The sequence below is a fragment of the Scleropages formosus genome, chromosome 22 (genome assembly GCF_900964775.1).
Source record: "Scleropages formosus chromosome 22, fSclFor1.1, whole genome shotgun sequence".
NCBI lineage: Eukaryota > Metazoa > Chordata > Actinopteri > Osteoglossiformes > Osteoglossidae > Scleropages > Scleropages formosus.
Window position 1 is genome coordinate 219,816 of NC_041827.1, and position 20,470 is coordinate 240,285.

At 44.1% G+C, this 20,470-nt stretch overlaps 1 protein-coding gene across 3 annotated transcripts in view; it reads right to left on the minus strand.

Annotated features, from left to right (window-relative positions):
• Positions 1 to 707: 707 nt before the first annotated feature.
• LOC108930466 (potassium voltage-gated channel subfamily D member 3-like) overlaps positions 708 to 20,470 on the minus strand; it is a 111,998-nt gene continuing 92,235 nt past the window's right edge. For all 3 annotated transcript variants that reach the window (XM_018745714.2, XM_018745715.2, XM_018745713.2), the window contains exons 4-7: positions 6,200 to 6,301; positions 3,338 to 3,430; positions 2,255 to 2,496; positions 708 to 1,432 (exon numbers count right to left, since the gene is read on the minus strand). In XM_018745714.2, coding sequence (XP_018601230.1) covers positions 1,243 to 1,432; positions 2,255 to 2,496; positions 3,338 to 3,430; positions 6,200 to 6,301 — 627 coding nt within the window. In that variant the 3' untranslated portion in view covers positions 708 to 1,242. The remainder of the gene's footprint in view (positions 1,433 to 2,254; positions 2,497 to 3,337; positions 3,431 to 6,199; positions 6,302 to 20,470) is intronic.

Sequence of the window (20,470 nt, forward strand, 5' to 3'; positions counted from 1 at the left end):
ACAAATCTGAGCTTTTGGGAAAGGGGGGGCTGCCAGGCATTCAACCCTTCCTGCAGGCCAGTCTCATGTGAGCAAAGGGGGAGGGGGGATTGGGAGAAGCACACATTGTGCTTTTATAAAGGGTTTCTGCTCAGTTTTGGATGTTTGCCCCTTTTGACAGACAGCTGTTCTTAATGTGTTCAAAGCCTGTGAAAACACCACGTTATAAACAGAAATATTGCTCACTCTTGCACACCACATATACACAGCTGAAAAGGTAAAAAAAAAGCACTAAGACTGGCACACCTACTTCTAATTGTTACGTTTACATTCCTTTCCCCCCACATTATTAGAGCAAAACAACTGCTAAAAGGAATTTGATAAATCATGTGCTTTTGAAGGACTTATCTGGAACATCCTAATGTATTTTCATACAATTTCATAAAAATTTCTTTGTTGCCATCAACAACTGTGTGATTTCATATAAAATATTCTTCTCAGAGAAAAGGGGGCGCAGTGGCGCAGTGGCGCAGTGGGTTGGACCGCAGTCCTGCTCTCCGGTGGGTCTGGGGTTCGAGTCCCGCTTGGGGTGCCTTGCGATGGACTGGCGTCCCGTCCTGGGTGTGTCCCCTTCCCCCTCCGGCCTTACGCCCTGTGTTGCCGGGTAGGCTCCGGTTCCCCGTGACCCCGTATGGGACAAGCGGTTCTGAAAATGTGTGTGTGTGTGTGTGTATTCTTCTCAGAAAGTTGAGATTTGCTCATATACATGACTGCTTTATCAACACGTTGAATATTCTATGAAGGAATAAAACACAGGTGAATGAAACTGGACAAAAACACATAACTAACAAACTACATGCTCTGTTTTTACAAAGGAACATCTCTGCTCTGTGGGGGGCATTCCTTTCATTACCACAGTTTAAAAAACCTGCCAGACTGTGACAACTGAAAAGGTGTGTAAAACACAATAACATGAAATATCCTGGGACACAAACATGGCCACTGTGCAAGACAACAGTCGTATCTGATGTCACACAGACAGACAGACAGACAGAGACACACACACACGTTCTGTCTCTCGTGCCGTGGAACGTGGTGACACAAAGAACCTCCTCCTCCACTCATGTACTTTCCTTCACTCCTTCACTCTTTACCTTGGGAGATGCCTCCGCTTGCAGTCACAGTCGATGCCTTCCTACAGCACCCTGGCAGTTTCTCCAAGGTGGTATTTTTTTCTTTGTGTCACCTGTCTCTGAAATTCCTTCACAGGGTGGACACCTTGACAGCGTTCGAACTGGCTATGGTCTGCATGCTGGGGCTGGTGAGCGGCTGACTGTCACCCTCGGGGCTCACAGCTGGTGGTGTAGGGATGCTGATGATCGCTGTGGTGATCAACCCACTTTTGCAGTTGAGGCGAGACGTATCGTCCAGCTTCATATTGAGGCTGGAGCGACTGGAAGGAGGAAAAAATGACATTGAAATAAAACAAATGGGCAACACTGAAAAATTCAGAATATCATACTTTAAAAGAAAGATTTCCATATGTGTTTTGTGAGAGAAATTTAGGGGAATGCTCCCAGGATTTCATACTGATGCTAAACCTGAATGATCCTGGTTTTTATCAGGTTAGCTGACAATCACGCTACACTTTAAACGTTTCTGCCTTTTATCATATGGACTTGAATTAAATTCCAGGGTTTGTACAGTTTTGTGGTTCAAAGGAACTCTGTGACGCTGACCTTCCTTGTTGCATCAATAATTAAAGAACTATTGTATGCGGACAGTGTAGTTATAATTCATTCCCACTGCAGTTTATCATTATGATTCTATATATCTGCAAGTCTAAATATGTCTAGAAAGACAAAACCTTGGAATCCATACCCTTGAATGTATTGGGAGCAGGAACTGATCAGAACAGGTGGTTCATTCGTTCAACTGTTCAGCTCAGGCTTAATGCACTTGTGGACTAAAAGGTCAGAATATCCATGGATGGAGTCCTCATATCAAGATGTGTACTGCAAATTCCAGTAATCTGGATAACTAAACATCCATGAAAAAGTAATTGTAAAAAGGGTGTGTGTGCATAATTCCTCTGGTTTTAATGTTGTTATAATTTTAAAGTAAAGCCTTTGAGGCAGCATATTTATAATCCTTGTAGTGGCATAATAATCGAACCAACACGTCTGAGGCAGGACATTTAAAATAGCTGCAGTGACACAGTTTGGCATTTTCCAGGTGTAGCTTTTCATTGTACTGTTGAAAGACCACATCTGACCTGGTGCTGAGTGCTGGCTGGTCACTGCACTGGATGTGAACAGCACTAAGCTCCTGTAAAGCACCCTGGCAAGTTGGGGGGACACTGGCGTCAGGCAGAGGGTTCTTCCGGGCTTGGTGTGTGCAGCAGGTGCCTGTTGGGCCTTCCTGGCTTGACAGGGAGGGGCTGCAGGATGGGTAGCTTTGCACTGCTCCTTCTCGACAATTCTGCTCGTACAGCTGCTCATCAACAAATTCATGGGCCTGCCAGAAAAGGGAGGTCTGCTGGAGTTTTGCCTGCTAAACTATTAGCTCATGTTCATTTCTGCAGGATGAATTATCTAAGATAATATTACATAATGACTATAACAAAATTACAGAAATCACCTAACACTTTCACTTGGGTTCTTAACAGTTATTCATGTTAACATTCATTTATTTAGGGATATCTATCTTTGTTTTTGCCTTCTCCCAACTTGAAACCCACACTCGGTTTATTATGTAAGGCACACTTGAGTGTGAAAAGCAGTCTGTAATAAAATCTCACTTGTTCCATGTTTATCAAGCTGGAACTTTGCTGTAGTTTCACAACATGTGGCAGAACAACTTCCATTCTATATATACTAATTCGTCCGATCCCTATGACTGACATAGAATTTTATATTTTTCTCATATGCTAGTTGAAGCCCCAGCATTTTGTGTAATTCAGTTCTTTTTACAGTAGACAGTCATGTTGGAGATTGTTGATGCTTTGGTTGTAAGGATGTCCAGCTGCTGGATGTATGCTATTGGTTTCACACTAAGTGTTTCAGTGAATTCATTTTAAGGTCCAACTGACATGACCGACTACTTTTGGAACTTTCAATACATTATTATGTGTATAAAGTAGAAGCCAGAGATTTGGAATGAAGGGGCTAGGACATAGTGTCATGAAGTTCTTTGTTCTTGTGTTGTATTCTTCCTCTCCCAAGCTCTGTCAAAAGCCAGACTAATTTTATTCTCAATTAATTCCTAAAGAAAAGCTACATCTGTACCACTATGTCACTAGGTCAGAACAATAATGTGACCATGCAGGAGCAGTGGGAATACTAGGTAACAAACTCACGGTAGTCTTCTCCAGACAGTGCAGTAGGTGGTGGTGTTGGCTCTCCAGTAGGGATGCGGTCTTGCTCAGATGTTGCTCCACTTCTTCAGAACACTGTGAAACACATGGATGCGAAAAAAGGAAGCCAGTGAGCAAGTGGACACCTACAAGAGGTTCTCTTCATATGTGTTGGTTTTTGACTGTTTCATCTGATGTTTTACAAGAGGCTGGGTTACACCACTTGACAAAATGAATGGATAAGCTTGAAAGAAAGATAAGGCCAGAATATAGAACCTTCCCTAAACATTCAAATCATTAATCACTTAACAAGATACAAGTAACTACAATCTGTTGCTATGGAGGCAACCATGGGATCTGCATTGCCCAAACAGACATCACCACTCTAGACAAATTAATACAATCCATTTAAGTGATCAGGACTAAACTAGTACAGCAACAGCATTCATTTTACCTGCTTTTTATTTACACTTTAAGCATCTAAGAAACAGAAGTAACATGCACACCATTCTATGACTAAATCTGAGACATCAACAAATGCTGGTCAGCAAACAGCCAAATTTCCCCTATAATGTAGTAAATAATGAGGAGCCATATTGCTCTTTCATTATGTGAGTCCTACCACCACGAGGTCTGTCTCTGAAGTGATATGCATAAAAATAACCCATGAGTCACTAGTATGAGTGGGAGCAGCTTGGCCACACATATGTGTGAGGAATAAGGCACAAGATGGAATACTTATTTAGCTGCTTATGTGACAGTTTTATCTAAACTGAATTACACATTCATAATGCTAGGTACTTTACGGAAGTAATAATGTACTTTACTCGTGAGTTAATTAACCGGGACCTATCTGGTACTGAGCAAAGAGATAAGCAGAAAGGTAGTTCCCCCGAGCAGGCTGATGCAAGAGTCACCATATATATCTCTGCATGGTCATTTATTAGGCAATAGCGCAAAGCTGTATAAGCAGTTGTGAACTGGTCCAACTCATTAAGTTCTAAGACTGGTTATTGTGTGGTGCTGAAACAGATTTTTAATTAAAAAAGACAATTTTTTAGTTCCTTGTGCAATATTGCTACGTCTGTAGTGTTGCTATAAGGTCAAGAGTATCACAATTATAAATAACATGGTAAATTTTTTTTATAAGAAAAAACTGCTACATGACACAGACATATGGTAAGTTATCGTAACGACTCGCATGACTGAGGAGTGTCACATTTGAGTGAGAAAAGATTCACTGTATAAATAGCTGGAACAGCTGGGAGTTGTGGGGAAAATGTAAAACAGTTGTCCAACCGCTGTGGGTACTGAAAGGGATTATAAGGCAGTGAGTGCCTGTTGGGAGGTGAGAAGGTCAAGAAAAGCTTGAAGAAGGCTAAGCAGGATGGTAAGGCTGGCTTAAGATACAGGTACTTGAGGAGAAGGGGCCCTCAGGCCGAGAGCATTATTTCCATTAGTGCGTGCCTAAAGCTCTTGCTGTGTGCCTATGCTCCAACAAATGTTCACGAACGAACGCTGCCCGTCTTTGCTGTATGTAAACCCAGAGTACAGTGCACTATGGTATTATGAAGCCTATGACATTTGTGCCTTATCCAAACCCATATAACTGACACAACTATGTAATATTTTGCTTTAAGGTCACTTCTGCATTGAAACATCTTAGATGCTTCAACCCTAACATAATTACCTTTTCTAAATAAAACCTTTCCATATGACTGCCTCTATGGCAAAACTATATGTTGATACTTAAAGTTTGCCAACAAAAGTTACAATCATGCAGGTTGGGTCATTGCAATTAAACTCTTCAATGCAAATACTGCTGGTTTGGCACAAAAACTTAAGCTTCACCTCAAGGTCTTTTAAATGGACAAACATGCTCAGTAATTATCACTATTCTTCTAAGCTCCTTCCTTTTAGTTCTTGCATGATGCAGGAGTTTTTTTCAAAAAATGACAGCAGAAGAAAGGGAAGCTCCTTCCTACAAAATAACTGTGTTCACTCTCCATTCACTCAGCTTTCATATGTCTAATACTGCTGAGAGCGCAAAAAAAGGGTAGTCTAGTTTTCACAACCCTTTACTTTCATGACAGTATAATTCATCCTTAATGGAACTCTTTTAAAGTAAATGAAATATCAGTATCTGAGTCATGCCAGTTCTTGTCTATTATGGCTGAGGAGTTCAAGTCAGGTTACTTCAGCCTATTGCTCCCTATGCTTCTTGCAATCACATCTTGTTCATCAGGAAATTGTGAAATACAGCTGAGAAATATCTTCATGTGTCATCCATGGTCACAAATAAAAAGCGAGTTATCTGTGAGTTAGCACCTAATCGGGTATTTTACAGCAGGGGCAACATGTATGTAATAGGGTGTATGTATGTACATTTCTGCATGTAAGTATTGTTGAATCTGACTCATAGTAGCCATTCATGCGATTTTCATGGTACAGGAGGGTAGAGGAGAAGTTTACTATTGAATTCTTCCGCATATGTTTTCGGATTGTGAAAACTGAGAGAATATGTAAACTCCACACATCATGAGTGCAATTCAGACTTACAGCCAAATGTCTAGTTCAGACCATGTAAGGCACCATCCCACACATTCAAAAATAAAAATCGATTAACTGTAAAACTGTACACACCTGCAGAGTGTTTTCCATTTCTTATGAGGAAAAATATCCCTGCTACATGTCATTTCACTTTAAGACTCACTTTTGGGTCCATATTAGTGTCACATATGGGGGCACCCCTGTATTTTAACACAAGATCTTTGGATTGGATTTCTTCTCAAAGGCATGGTGAAATGGATACTTGGTAACTTCCAAAACTGGAAGCCTTGTGGTTACAAATGGTGATTAACTTACTGGAAGTTCCAGCAACTCATTGAAGAGGCCATTCCGCTTGTTGTGAAGGAAGGCGCTTGACATGCCTGTCTTCACCACCCTTATCCTGGCCAGTCTGGCTTTCTGTGGGAGGAGATCTTATATTGAGTCTCAGAGCACAGAAACCTGCATTCTCCACAGACACCTTGCAGGTAACTTACAGTGAATAATTACAGTGCCTTCAGAGAGTATCCAGACCCCTACACTTTCTCCATACTTCGTAGTGTTGTAGATTTTTTTTGAAAATGGATTGAATTGCTTCTTTTTTGCCATCAAATACCCCAAAATAGCAGCGAAAACACATTTTAAAGATTTTTTAAACAAATTTGTTAAAAATTAATTAAATCCTTCAAACCCTTCAAAGTTTACAGCAAAGTATATTTCAAAGTATTCAAACCGTTTATTCAGTATTTTGTAGGACCACCTTTAACAGCAATCACAGCTGCAGATCTTCTTGGGTATGCTTCTACCAGTTTTACATCCTTGGATTTGGGCAGTTTCTCCCATCCTTTCTTGCAGATCCTTTCAAGCTCTGTCAAGTTGGATGGGGAGTGTTGGTGATCCACAGCTTTACTGTGGGGTTCATGTAAAGGCTTTAGCTGAGCTAGACAAGGACATTCAGAGACTTATTCCGAAGCCATTCCAATGTTGTCTTTACTGTATGCTTTGTATCGTTGTAATACAAAAAGGTGAATCTTTGCCCTGGTCCAAGATTATGTGCACTTTGGAGCAGGTTTTCTTCAAATACTTCACTGTGTTTGGTTCTGTTCATCCTTCCCTCAAATCTAACCAGTCTCGCAGTCCCTGATGCTAAGAACTATCTCCACAGCATGATGATGCAATCATAATGCTTTGCTGTAGGGATATTATCATATATTATACCTATGATCAGCTGTCTGCATTTCTCATCCAGACTGATCTCCTTGACAGGTATGAGTCTGGATTTGAAGCTAGACATTCCACCGAGACTGGCAGTATCACCAGTCAGCTATAGTGGCCTCACTCTCCTCGACCTTTCTTTAGCATTCAGCACTGTCAACCCCTGGATTCTACTCTCCTCTCTCAAGCTGGCACACAAGGAACTGCACTGAAATGGTCTGAGTAATCCCTATCAGATAGCTCCTACCAAATGGTTTGGCGGTGCCCGATCATCCTCTCAGCCTCTGTTAACTAGTGTCCCACAGATCTTGGTACTAGGCCCCCTACTCTTCTAAATATACACTTCTTCCCTTGGCCCTGTCATCATCTCCCATGGATTCTCCTACCACTGCCGCCTTGACCCATACCCAGCTCTTCCTCTCCTTTCCGCCTGGAGCTACAGACATTTCCCTGCATATTGCCACCTGCCTATCAATCTCTGCCTGGATGGCTGATCACCATCTATAACTCAACATCTTTAATACAGAGATACTTTAAGTTCAAGTTCAAGTTTTGTCATATACACAACAATACTTAATATGACTTGCAGTTCACCTCCCAGCTGGTCTGTATTCCTGTCAAAAACTCTCTGTCATACTGGAAAATTCACTCATTTTGCTTAACTCCTCGGCTAAGAGCCTGGGAGTAATGATTGACTCAAGTCTGTCTTTTTCTCAACACATCAAAGCCAATTTTCAGCCCAAGTCCTGAAGATACAGCCCGCATCACACCTGCAGGATCCGACCTACTCTCACAACATAGTCTGCGCAATTCCTGGTCCAGGCCATGGTGATATGTATCCGGTCTGGACTACTGCAATTCTCTCCTGTCTGGCCTTCTGGCCTCTGCCATCACACCTCTACAGTTGATATGGAACACTGCTTCATGAGTTGTGTTTGACCAGTCAAAGCAATCCCAAGTATCCCTCATACTCTTTTCTCTACAGTAGCTATCGCTGCATGGAACAAATTCAAGACTATGGTTATGGCTGACAAAACCATCAACGAGTCTTCTCCTTGATATCTACAAGACATCCCTCCCCTGATCTTGTAAGTGCTTGATAAATGTGTGCTTCAGCCACTGTGTGTGTAACTGGATTGTTACACACACAGTGGCTGAAGCCACCTGTCCCGAGCAGGGTCACAGTGAGCCAGAGCCTAACCTGGCAACACAGGATGGGGAGGGGACACACCCAGGACAGGACGCCAGTCTGATGTGATTGTTACATTTCACACACACATTGTCTGAAATTGCTGGTTCCAAGCGGGGTCGCAGCAAGCCAGAACCTACCTCTGCAACACAGGGCGTAAGGCTGGAGGGGGAAGGGACGCACCCAGGACGGGATGCCAGTCCGTCACAAGGCACCCCAAGCAGGACTCGAACCCAAGACCCTCCAGAGAGCAGGACCTGGCCAAACCCACTGTGCCATTGCACCCCCCTTGTTATGTTTCATAATTTTTTAATAATAGAAAAGTGTTTATGCAGCTACTCGTATGATGTATACAGGTTTGATAAGATGGAATGTGACAAATTGACTGTACTCTACAATCATGTGTTTGCATCCAAATTTCTCTATCTGTTGATGTAATGTACTCATTGTATTTTTCTCTAAGATGTACATTGCTTTGGAAAAAAGCTTCTGCTAAATGAATAAATGTAAATGGCATTACATTCAGCTCTCATTATGGAGAATAATCTATGGCATTACTTTCTATGCATTACTTTCTATGGAGAGTTCTTTTGCCTTCATGGCCTGGTTTTCTTCTGCCGTGCACTGTTGACTATGGAACCTTATAAAGACAGGTAGTGTACCTTTCTAAATCATGTCCAATCAAATTAATTTTCCACAGCAGGAATACAATCATATTTTGGAGACATCTCAAAGATGATCAAAAGAAACAGGATGCATCCAAGCTCAATTTGGAGTGTCACAATAAATGGTTTGAATACTGATGCCAAAGAGAGGTTCCAGTTTTTTATTTTTAATTAATTTGCCAAACATTCTAAAGAAGTGTTTTTGCACTGTATTAATGCATTATGGTGTGTTGATTGATAGTAAAAACAAATAATTGTATTCCATTCTGAAATAAGCCTACAAGACTACAAAGTGTAGAAAAAGTCTAGGGGTCTTGTCAGGCCCCATGCAGCACGCCCATTCTCTGCACCTGGAGGCAATCATCAGCAGGCAATAAAAGGAGCAGCTTGTTAGAGGACAGACTGCGGAACCTCCTTGGACACTGCTCGCCACTTGCCCCTGCTCTGTCGCTAGCATTGTTGCTTTCCCTTTATTCTGCTCCTGTCCCCAGCTCCCTGACCTCTGGCTCTTGTCTTTCTGGTTTTCCGAGTATTGTGATATCCCCTGGACAACATTCGCCCCTCGATTGACCCACGCTTGTACCTCAACTATTCTCTTGTCTCGCCCTCAATAAACACAACACTTGCAATTGAGTCCGGTCTCCTGTCACATCCTTCGGAGAGATGACAGAATGTTCCGCCTCTACCCCGGACTCAGCGATGCTGGATCGCCTGCACCATGCAGTCTCTGCCCAAGGTGCCCTGCTGGGCTCCCATGAGCAGTCCCTGCACCGGACTGAGGAGACCCTCCAGGGGCTCGTCACCGTCCTGGATGCAAGTGGTATTGTCCAAACCACCTCACCTCCGGAAGTGCCTTGCACAGTACCACCTGCTGCTCCAACGCCCGCACCGCCCCAGGATGGGCCCCACCTAGCAACCCCAGAGAGATATGACAGCTCTCCCGAGCACTGCCAAGGCTTCCTGATGCAATGCGAGCTGGTGTTTACCTTGGAATATCAAGACCTCAGTCAGGTCTTCAGCAAAGCATGTGCCGCGGCACTCCCCCCATCACCGTCCTTGGGTTTGCGCAATTGACCTGTTTCCGAGAACCACTCCCCCTCGCGGTCGCGTTTAACCCCTGTCGTTACCCAAACACAAGGCTATGGAGGCTTACATCACCGAGGCCTTGAGCACGGGCCCCTCTACCTCACCCAACTCAGCAAGATTCTTTTTTGTTGGGAAAAAGGACTTGGGGCTGCAGCCCAGCATAGAGTATCAAGGCCTGAATGCAATTACGGTGAGCTACCTGCATCCCTTACCCTTGATCATGGATGCCCTGGAGTGCGCATATGGCTCTTCCATCTTTACAAAGTTAGATCTCTGCAGTGCATATAATCCCATTAGGGTCTGGGAGGGCGAGGAGTGGAAGACCGCTTTTAGCACAATGATGGGCCATTATGAGTACCTTGTGATGCCTTTTGGTCTGTCGAACGCGCTCTCCGTCTTCCAGGCCCTCATTAACCACGTTCTGGGGAGCTTGTTGAATGGGTGTGTGATCATATACCTGAACGACATTATGATCTTCTGCTTGAACCAGGAACAGCATGTGCGGGACGTTCGGGCAGTGTTACAGTTGCTGCTTCAGAACGGGTTGCTCGTGAAGAGGGAGAAATGCCTCTTTCACCAGTCTCAAGTGACCTTCCTGGGGTATGTTCTAACACCACATGAGATGGTTATGGATCCTGAGAAAGTCTGGGCGGTACTGGAATGGCCAAAACCAACCACCGTCAAGACCTTGCAACATTTCTTAGGGTTCACAAATTTCTACCCGTGCTTCATTTGGGGCTACAGCACAGCTGCCGCTCCCCTAGCAGCCCTCACCACAGGTAAAGGAAAGCAGCTGATCTGAACCGAACAGGCGTAGCAAGCGTTCGAAAACCTCAGAGCCCAGTTCACATCAGCGCCCATCCTCCGTCACCCCGATCCTTCTCGTTCCATCGCAGTAGAGGTAGATGCCTCTATTGTTGTGGTCGGTGCGGTGCTGTCACAATGGCAAGGGGACCTGCCCAGGCTACACCCCTGTGCCTTCTCCAAGAAACTCACTAGGACTGAACAGAATTACAATATTGGAAACCATTAAATGCTGGCCATCAATCTAGCTCTGGAGGAGTGGCGTCATTAGCTAGAGGGCACGGCCCATCCATTCCTGGTTCTAACCGACCACCATAACCTGGAGTACCTCCAGTCCGCCCAGCGGTTGAACCCACGTCAGGCCTGGTGGGCGCTTTTCTTCACCCGTTTCAGGTTCACCGTCTCCTACAGACTCGGTTCCAAAAACACCAAGACCGATCCCCTGTCTCGTATCCATGATCCCGACCCGCTTCCCAAGCAACCCGAGTCGATTCCACCCCGATGCTGCATTGTAGCTCCAGTCCGATGGCAGTTCTTTCAAGAGCTCCAGGCCGCCCAGATCTTGGAGACCAAGCCCGCCGACAAGCCTCCGGGGAAGGAATACATCCCCGTCAGCATGCACCTGACTGCCCTACACTGGGTTCACGGCTGCTCAGAGGTAGGACACCCTGGTGCTTGCTGCACCCTTTCCCTCCTTCAGAACAGGTTTTGGTGGCCCTCGATGCCAGTAGATGCAGGAGTATGTGGGGAGTTGTGCAACCTGTGCACAAGCTAAGACCCCAACCCAAAAACCTGCCAGTTTTCTGGTGTCACTGCCGAACCCATCCCGTCCATGGTCCCACGTAGTGGTGGATTTTCCGGTTTACTTGCCCCCTTCTGAAGGTAAGACTGTCATTCTGACCCTCCTGGACCGGTTTTCAAAAGCATGCCGCCTGATCCCCCTTCAAAAACTCCCAACTGCACTACATATGGCCAAAGTCCTCTTCCAACAGGTGTTCCAGTTCTTCGGACTCCCCGAGGACACTGTGTCAGACTAAGGCCTGCAATTCACCTTCTAAGTCTGGCGAGCGTTCTCGGGGTCACTGGGAGCCTAACCTCAGGGCATCAGCCACAGGCCAACGGACAGGTGGAGCAATTGCAGCAGGACACTGGGCGCTATCTCCGGAATTACTGCTCCCAGAAGCAGCACCTTTGGTCCCGTTTCCTGCCCTGGGCCAAGTATGCTCACAATTCCCTGCCACATACGTCCACAGGTACGTCCCTGTTCCAGCGCGTGCTCAGTTTCCAGCCAGTGCTGTTCTCCTGGCACTCCCCACCGAGCCAGAACCTGACGGTGAAGGACTGGTACAAGAACATTGGGAACGCCAGGTCCAGCAACACCTCCAGCAGTGTACCAAGAGGTACAAGCAGTAGGTGGACCGACACTGACGCCACCTTGTCCTCCACCCGGGACAAAGGGTATAGCTGTCAACCCGGGATCTCAAGGTGCCTTTCCCTTTGAAAAAACTGAGCCCCCGTTTCATCGGCCAATTCAAGGTCCTCCACAGGGTCAGCCTGGTGATGTACCGACTCCTCCTTCCCCTGAGGTGGAGGGTCAATCCAACCTTCCACATGTCCCTCCTCAAGCCCTGTAGAACCTCTCTCCTCCAGGCTGCCTCTCTTGACCAACCACTTCCTCCGGTACAGGTGGACAAGTGCCCTGTGTACAAGGTAAAGGCCCTGCGCCTCACTCCTGCCACAGACAGGGGGTTCTCCAGTACCTGGTGCACTGGGAAGGGTACGGGTCTGAGGAGCACTGTTGGACCTCGGACCATGACATTCTTGATCCCTCTCTCATGTCTGATTTCCACAGGCACCATCTGGACCAGCCACCGCCTTGCCTGTGGGGCTGTTCTCACTCCCGGAACGGGGAGGCGGTGACCGCCCATGGTGTGGGGTGTTACTGTCACACCCCATGCGGCCTGCCCATTCTCTGCACCTGGAGGTGATCATCATCAGGCAATAAAAGGAGCAGCTTGTTAAGGACAGACCGCAGGACCTCCTTGGACAACACTTGCCCACGCTCTGTCGCTACCATTGCTGGTTTCCCTTTATTCTCCTCCTGTCCCCCCATTTGCTCTCCCTGGCTCCCTGACCTCTGGCTCACGTCTTTCTGGTTTTCCAAGTATTGTGATATCCCCTGGACAACATTCGCCCCTTGACTGACCCATGCTTGTACCTCAACCATTCTCTTGTCTCGCCCTCAATAATTGAGTCCGGTCTCCTGTCCCATCCTTTGGAGAGATGACAGGTCTGAATAGTTTTGGAAGGCGCTGTAATTTAAAAGGGCTGAATGTTATTTATGTGTCGGTATTTCACTTTATTGCATCCTGCTGCTATTGTATTTTGACCTAATTTCTTTTGATATTTTTTAGTGCACTGCCTCCTTGGATTAAAAATGCTTGACTTATGAACTTTTTTAAAATATGGTAATTTTCCAGCTTATTTACACACACACAGTCTGAACCGCTTGTCCCATTTGGGGTTGCGGGAAGCTGGAGCCTAACCTGGCAACACAGGGCGAAGGGCTGGAGGGGGAAGGGACACTCCCAGGATAGAACGCCAGTCCGTCGCAAGGCACCCCAAGCGGGACTCAAACCCCAGACCCACCGAAGATCAGGACCCGGTCCAACCCACTGCACCACCACACCCCCCTCCAGTGTATTTAATGAATTGTTATTGTATTTAATTTGTTTTAGTTTCCAAAATTTTCTGTATGTGACACAACAAAATTAACTCGCACCACTGCCAGCCATTAGTTCCTGCTAGTTTGCATACTTTCCCTGTGTTTATGTGGGTTTCCTCTCACAATCCTAAGAGATACACACACACATCGTCTGAAACCGCTTGTCCCATGCGGGGTCACGGGGAGCCGGAGCCTAACTCAGCAACAGAGGGTGTAAGGCTGGAGGGGGAGAAGACATGCCCAGGATGGGACGCCAAGTCATCGCAAGGAACCCCAAGTGGGACTCGAACACCAGACCCACTAGAGAGCAGGACCCGGTGAAACCCACTGTGCCACCACACCCCTTCTAATAACTTCCATTGCCATTGTGAATGCCAAATGTTAAATTGTGCATCCAGCCATGATTCCAACCTCCAACTGATACCTAGATGTTGTATAGCTTTCTGTACTAAAACAAAACTGAATATCCCCAAAGTAAGCTTTCACCAGTCTTGTAACACTCTCAGTGACCTTAAAAAACCTGAATGCCTCCCATAGCAAACTGTGTAGAGCCATCCCAAAAGCCAGCCCAAAAACACCACACGGAGATCTCTTTTCACCTTCTTGGTAGTCTGTGTCTGCTGCCAAGCTGCCAAGCACCCCGAGCATCTCAGAAGCCCTGCCTTCTGCAAAGAGGTGTCAATCAACCTGTTTGCCTTCAAGTATATCACCAATTTCCTTGCCACAATGCTAAAGAAAATTTTTCCTTCGACACTGAGAAGGCTAATAGCCCTAAACTAGCCTATCCCAACAGCATCCTTACCTTTTGAATAAAAATTCCTCCCTCTCTCCGCCATGATTTTGGAATGACCCCTTCATCCACACAGCAGCCATCAACCTCCACAAATATTTCAGCACATCCAGTGCACGTTTGACCACCCGGTATGGTACTCCGTTTGGGCCAGGTGCCACAGAGGTCCTTGCCCGCTGCACATTATCTTGCACCACTCCCCACCTCGGATGGCACACATCCATCTGCCATTATGTCTCTCCTACGGGAGGGGATATCCACCGGCAACTCAAGCCCACCACGATGTCCTCCACTAGAGTACCCCTTGTGCAGATAACCATCCACCCCTGCTTTTCCACATTTAACATCACAGACTTCTCCTTACCAAACAAAACCTCTCCAAACTTAAAAAGATCTCTGAAAAATGCCACACTGGCTTGCTCCTTCTTTCTCCTCAGAGCCTCTGTCCTCCTTAATATAGTTAATCTAGTTTTTTTTACACACACACACTTTCAGAACCGCTTGTCCCATACAGGGTCACGGGGAACCGGAGCCTACCCAGCAACACAGGGCGCAAGGCCAGAGGGGGAGGGGACACACCCAGGACAGGACGCCAGTCCATCGCAAGGCACCCCAAGCGGGCCTCGAACCCCAGACCCACCGGGCAGCAGGACTGCGGTCCAACCCACTGCACCACCGCACCCCACAGCCTAGTTTTTATATCCTCCTGCAAAACACAAATACCCCCCAGCTCGCCTCCACCATCCTCTAAGTTGCCTTCTCTCCTGCATTACTCCAAATCTCTCTGCCCCATAGTTATAAATAAGCTTTCCTAATTTACTCTCCGTTGTCCCTTTCATCTTATTCAAAATACCAACCAAATCATTATTTACACTACCCCATATACCAGATTCTCTACTCACAGGCCACCTAACCTTTGACTGCTGCCCCTTTGACTTTCCCTTCCCCAGGTTACTCCTCTTTGTCTGCACAGCCTCACCTGCCTGGCGTTCACCATTCTGCAACTCGGTGCCCAGTCAAATAATTCAGAACAGAGAAACAATTCTGGCAGTGTAACCTTATTTTGACTTGAAAGAGAATAAAGGAATGTGCTATAATCATATTGTTTTACACTTCAACATTTACAAATATTTGGAGCAACCACCTTGTATGAACCCTTGCATATGCAAACTACTTATTACACTAGGTTTCACACTGTTAAACTGACAGTTACATAATGTGATAAAATTTTATGCACTTTTCAGACTTTTCTCAAGAACATGCTGTTACACTCCATTAACAGCTGGGACAGCTAGTAGCATAGTGGTTAGTGCTGCTGCCCTTAGAACAAAAGTTCAGAGGTTTGCTTCTCACCTCTGGCTGGGGTGAACAAGGTACTTACCATAAATTACTCCAGTAAAAATACTCAGCTTTATAAATGGGTAGAAAGTTTTAAGAAGCTTTGAAGAAAAGTGTAATGTAAATGCAAGCTATTTACCTGTTCACATAATATGTACTACTTTGTCGTTATTTTTGTGTTACAAACACCAGAGGCATCAGTGCTACGAGTTTTAGTGGCCTTTCCTGACTCCTACTTCCTGAGTAGGAATGACTTTAAAAGGAAGGTGGTTTGTTTGCATTTCTTCAGGACATTGTAAAATTTAACTCCTGATGTGTTTGTCTTGGGGTGTTACTCTTACATTGTTGCTGCGTTTCACTGAAGATTTTTTTTTTTTTTAAGAGTACTGTACTTTTTGTCACTTTAAAAAAGACTCTGCATCTAGAATCACCTATGGGCTATTGTCTAGTTTCAACTGAATTTCAGTTTGATTTTAACAAAGCACCTTTTAAAATATACTTAACTTCAATCATATCAACATTGCTTATATTACAGCAGTCCTTCCAAATATGATGTTTTTTGTAAGAATTTTAGCTTGAAACAATATTTTAATATTTGACTTGACGAATACTAGATAAACAATGAGCCATGGCCAAAGTCTAGAGCACAGTTCTTGACTTGTGCAAGTACACTGAGTAGCTTTTGAATGATTTTCAGTCAGCCTTGGCAAGCAATGGTAGCCATGTCCCTGGTGTACTTCAGATAAAGAAAGTCATGGAAGTAGAATCAAAACAGACAAAAGGCAAACATATTACATACAAGTTTGAATACAACATTTCCTACTGGAAAACTATAGTGGTTTGATGAATTCTCTGCCACTGTTTCAAGGTCTCAAACTGGTGTAGAATGAGGTATTTATGACAAGGTGCTGCTTAATGTATTCAAACATATTGCTATGCTGTCATGTAATTCAGTTTTTTTTCCTCAAGATGTGGGGAAGGAGAACCATTAGGAACAAAAGAAGTGAAAGGCAGCAATATTTAACCCCACTTAAGGGGAATAAGTGTTACACTAAGGTCAGTCCCATGAGGAACATGCTGACCAAGGGCAAAAAAAGAGGAGCCAACAAAAAAGAAGTGCAGTAAAAAACCCAGCAAACTCCTACCATGCTGAAAAACATCACCTGGAACATTTTGGCATGTTGTCAACACAGACACTGATGCAGGACTAAAGGATCATAAAGCTGGTCATTTTTAGCATCCAACTGAGTACATGGTGCACAGCTCTGTACCCTTGTCTCAGAAAAACAGAATCTCAATGGTTCGATGCCTTACATGCTGTGAACACCTACACATTACAGGTATGAAGAAAAATGTGGAGATACCTGTAAAAAGCTTAACTTGTAAGTCTACTTACAAATGCAAGTTATTTGAACTGACTACATATCAATACACTACTTACTGACTTATTTAGCGCAAATTTTCATCTCAAGAGGCTTACACAGTTTCTTATAAATTTAACCATTTTTACGGCTATATAATTCTGCTGGAGGTTTCATCTCCTACACAGGAATATGATGGATATCTGCAGTTGTATTTCTGAGTAAAGCACTTAAAAATCATATCACATAAATTCATATCTTCTTAACTGCATTAGACAGTGCACGTTGCTTTCTTGGAAGAAAAGTGGGACATTGTTTTTATGCAAGAGAGTAACAAGAGGGGTTCCTGTGGGAGGCTCTCCGGAATGAAAACAAAGATGGGATTTATCACAAGACAAGGCTTAGAAAACACAAACAAGGAAGAGGGGCTCATTGTCCGTCTCAGTGTGTGACTCAGTTGCAGTAGGCAGCTTCCTCTGAGCTGGCCTTCACCTGCAGTAACCAGATACACCTTTCTGCCAACAACTTCCCTTGATAAGCACCTTCCTCTGTGATCGCTGAGCCATTCCTGTGACTTCTTGTCCCATGGGTGGTTGAATAGATTTGCAGACAGCGTTTAAAAGGCACCCAAAAAAAGTGAGCATTAAGGGGAAGGGGAGCGAATAGTGCCCCAAAAGATTGTGTGCACTTGCCACACTTCTAGAAGTCTTGGAAAAAAGTGGATTTTCTCTTGTTTCTGCCACCCCCCCCCCGGCTTCAAATGGACGAAGCATTAAAAACTGTGTATAGATTGAGACATCGGAACTACAGCTGTGATAATTGCAAGGGAAGAGTGGAAAAGTGGAGGAAAAAACAGGAAGTTAAAGAACTACTCAAAAAGCATTGCCAGTCTGTTATCTTGTTCATAGGAAATTACGTAGTTTCAATCACCTAGCTATTAACTTGAGGCAGTGTTGCAATATTCTGCATGAATAACAATATGTAATTCACCATTGTATCATGGACATATTTGTTAATTAGTTTGGTATGATTTCTTCATTAAAAAAGATTATGGTTTGTATACCAAGTGCTGATGCTGGCATTGTTAAAATTGTATAGGCAAAATGTAATTAAGTTTATATTGTGACTACATGGATCCAATGGCTTCAGGGTGGAACACTTCAGAATTTGCAGCTTTTCCTCAGTGCACCATGAACAAAGTAAACTGCTTGAGTGAGCAAAAGACAGACCAGTGAGACCACATTAGTGAGACCAGTGAAACCACATTATTAGATGGGTCAGTGAACAGTGATGGCTGGCAGCATCATTATTGGAGTTTCTCCTTTAAGAACATGTCACTTTGGAACATCTTGGTAACCTTTCCTTGCCCAGTCTTTCTTGACTTAAGTATGTTTCCTGCTTTAAGCTTTACAGCTGTCTGTCTTGCTTGCTCACCTCACTTCACCCCACCCTACTCCTATTGGCATGAATGTTGGCATGAATGTTTCCAACTAAGGTGCCTCCCCAAGTGTCTGCCATGAGTTGCAGTGATAAGACCAAAAAATTGCCATAATGTTTACAAGGGTAAAATACTAAAACTGGGGAAACAAAGCAGACAGTTGGTTTGTTGTATAGTGTCAGGTGTAACTGCATTTTCTGCAGATAACAAAGTTAAGAAGATACAACGGTGCTACCCAGCAGTGGCCCATGATGCAGGATCATTGAGGAACTGTGGGCAAGGATATGTCACACAGGATTTTTTAAAACTTCTTACAATGAGCCTCTTGGTGCTGGGGTTATTCTTGGGACAAGGAGAGCAAAGGAAAATACTGGCATTGCATTAACGGAAGTTTCAGCTGACTGCATAATTGCAGTGGGAATCCAGAATAGGTCATACTGGTAGTGGAATAAAGACAGGCAAGGAGAGAAGGATGAGAGGGTGACAGGCTTGTCCCTTTACTGGGCCATCGTAGAAAAGTTCTGTGCCATACCTAGTCACATTTAACAACTAATTCAGGACACATGAGTATTACCTCATAGCAAGAACTGAGAGCCAGATAATAATTATGTCATGCCATTGTCAACAACCACTTGTCCCAAGCGGGGTTGTGGCGAGCCGGAGCCTACCCGGCAACACAGGGTGGAAAGCTGAAGGGGGAAGGGACACACCCAGGACAGAATGCCAGTCTGCAGATTATTATTATTATTATTACTCCAGTTCTTTGGATTTCACAGCTTTTCAGCTAGTAGTATTACAACTATACCTGCTCAAGAGTCCTCTAGAGAGAGGACATGCTGAATGCCTTGGGTAGGGAGTAAATTCCAGGATTTAGCTCAAATTAAGGTTAGGGTCATCTGGTCTAAGACAGCTGAAAGGAATATATATGTTATTGCTCACTACTGATGGTACCCAGGGCTCTCCTGACCATGGATGCTTAACATATATCACCACTTGTTTTCTTTTTTTTAAACAAACATGTTAATGTTGGGTGAGAACTGTTCAGTTTATTGCTTGATAGATTTATTGAGAATCCTAGTAGCGCTTATGATTGTACAGATTACTTCAGCGTATGCTTCTCACACTATTTTAATCTCATTCCGGGACTGATGGTAATGCTCTAATTTATTCTGTTCAGTTAGACCAATGTTATGGTCCAACTTGGAGGACATGTTTGTTTAAATGTCTTACATTTACATTTATTTACTTAGTAGATGCTTTTCTTCAAAGCAACTTCCAATGCACTCTGTGTAGTATTATCAGCCCACACACCTTATTCACCAAGGTGACTTACACTGCTAGACACACTACTTACAATGGGTCACTCATCCATGCATCAGTGGAACACACTCTCTCTGTCACACACTATATGACTTGGTGGTTGGCATTAACTGTAACATTGATTTGTAAAGGAAGTTCCCAGAGAATCGTAGATTTACTGTTCTCCAGGATTTTATGCTCCTCCAACTCCTTCTCCATCATTGACCTGATATTTGGAAATTGTTATCCTTATCAAGAGTACAATGGATGTATTTTGCTAAGTTTTTGTGATTCCATAGATGGGATGTACTGGAGAGTGTTTCATAAGCACTGACAATGTGATGGACGATCTCATCACATTTTGTACACAGGTGATGTAAACCATCTTCCCCTTGTTGTGCTTTTTTTTTTTTATTATTATTACTACTACTACAACACACTGATAAATAGGTAAAATGTTCTTTAACTGAAGACATTTTTGTGTAAATTATCAACAGCAATGTCAGATCTTTTACAAGAGACAGTAATGATTTAGTAAGCATAGATGAATTTTTCTTAAATTTCTTTAACACTAAATTCAAAATTGTGAATTTTAAATTTTATTCTAAGTACATAATGACACCTGAGGTTCAGGAGCTAAGAATTTGACACATCTATGCTTTATGTGCTACATGTTGGA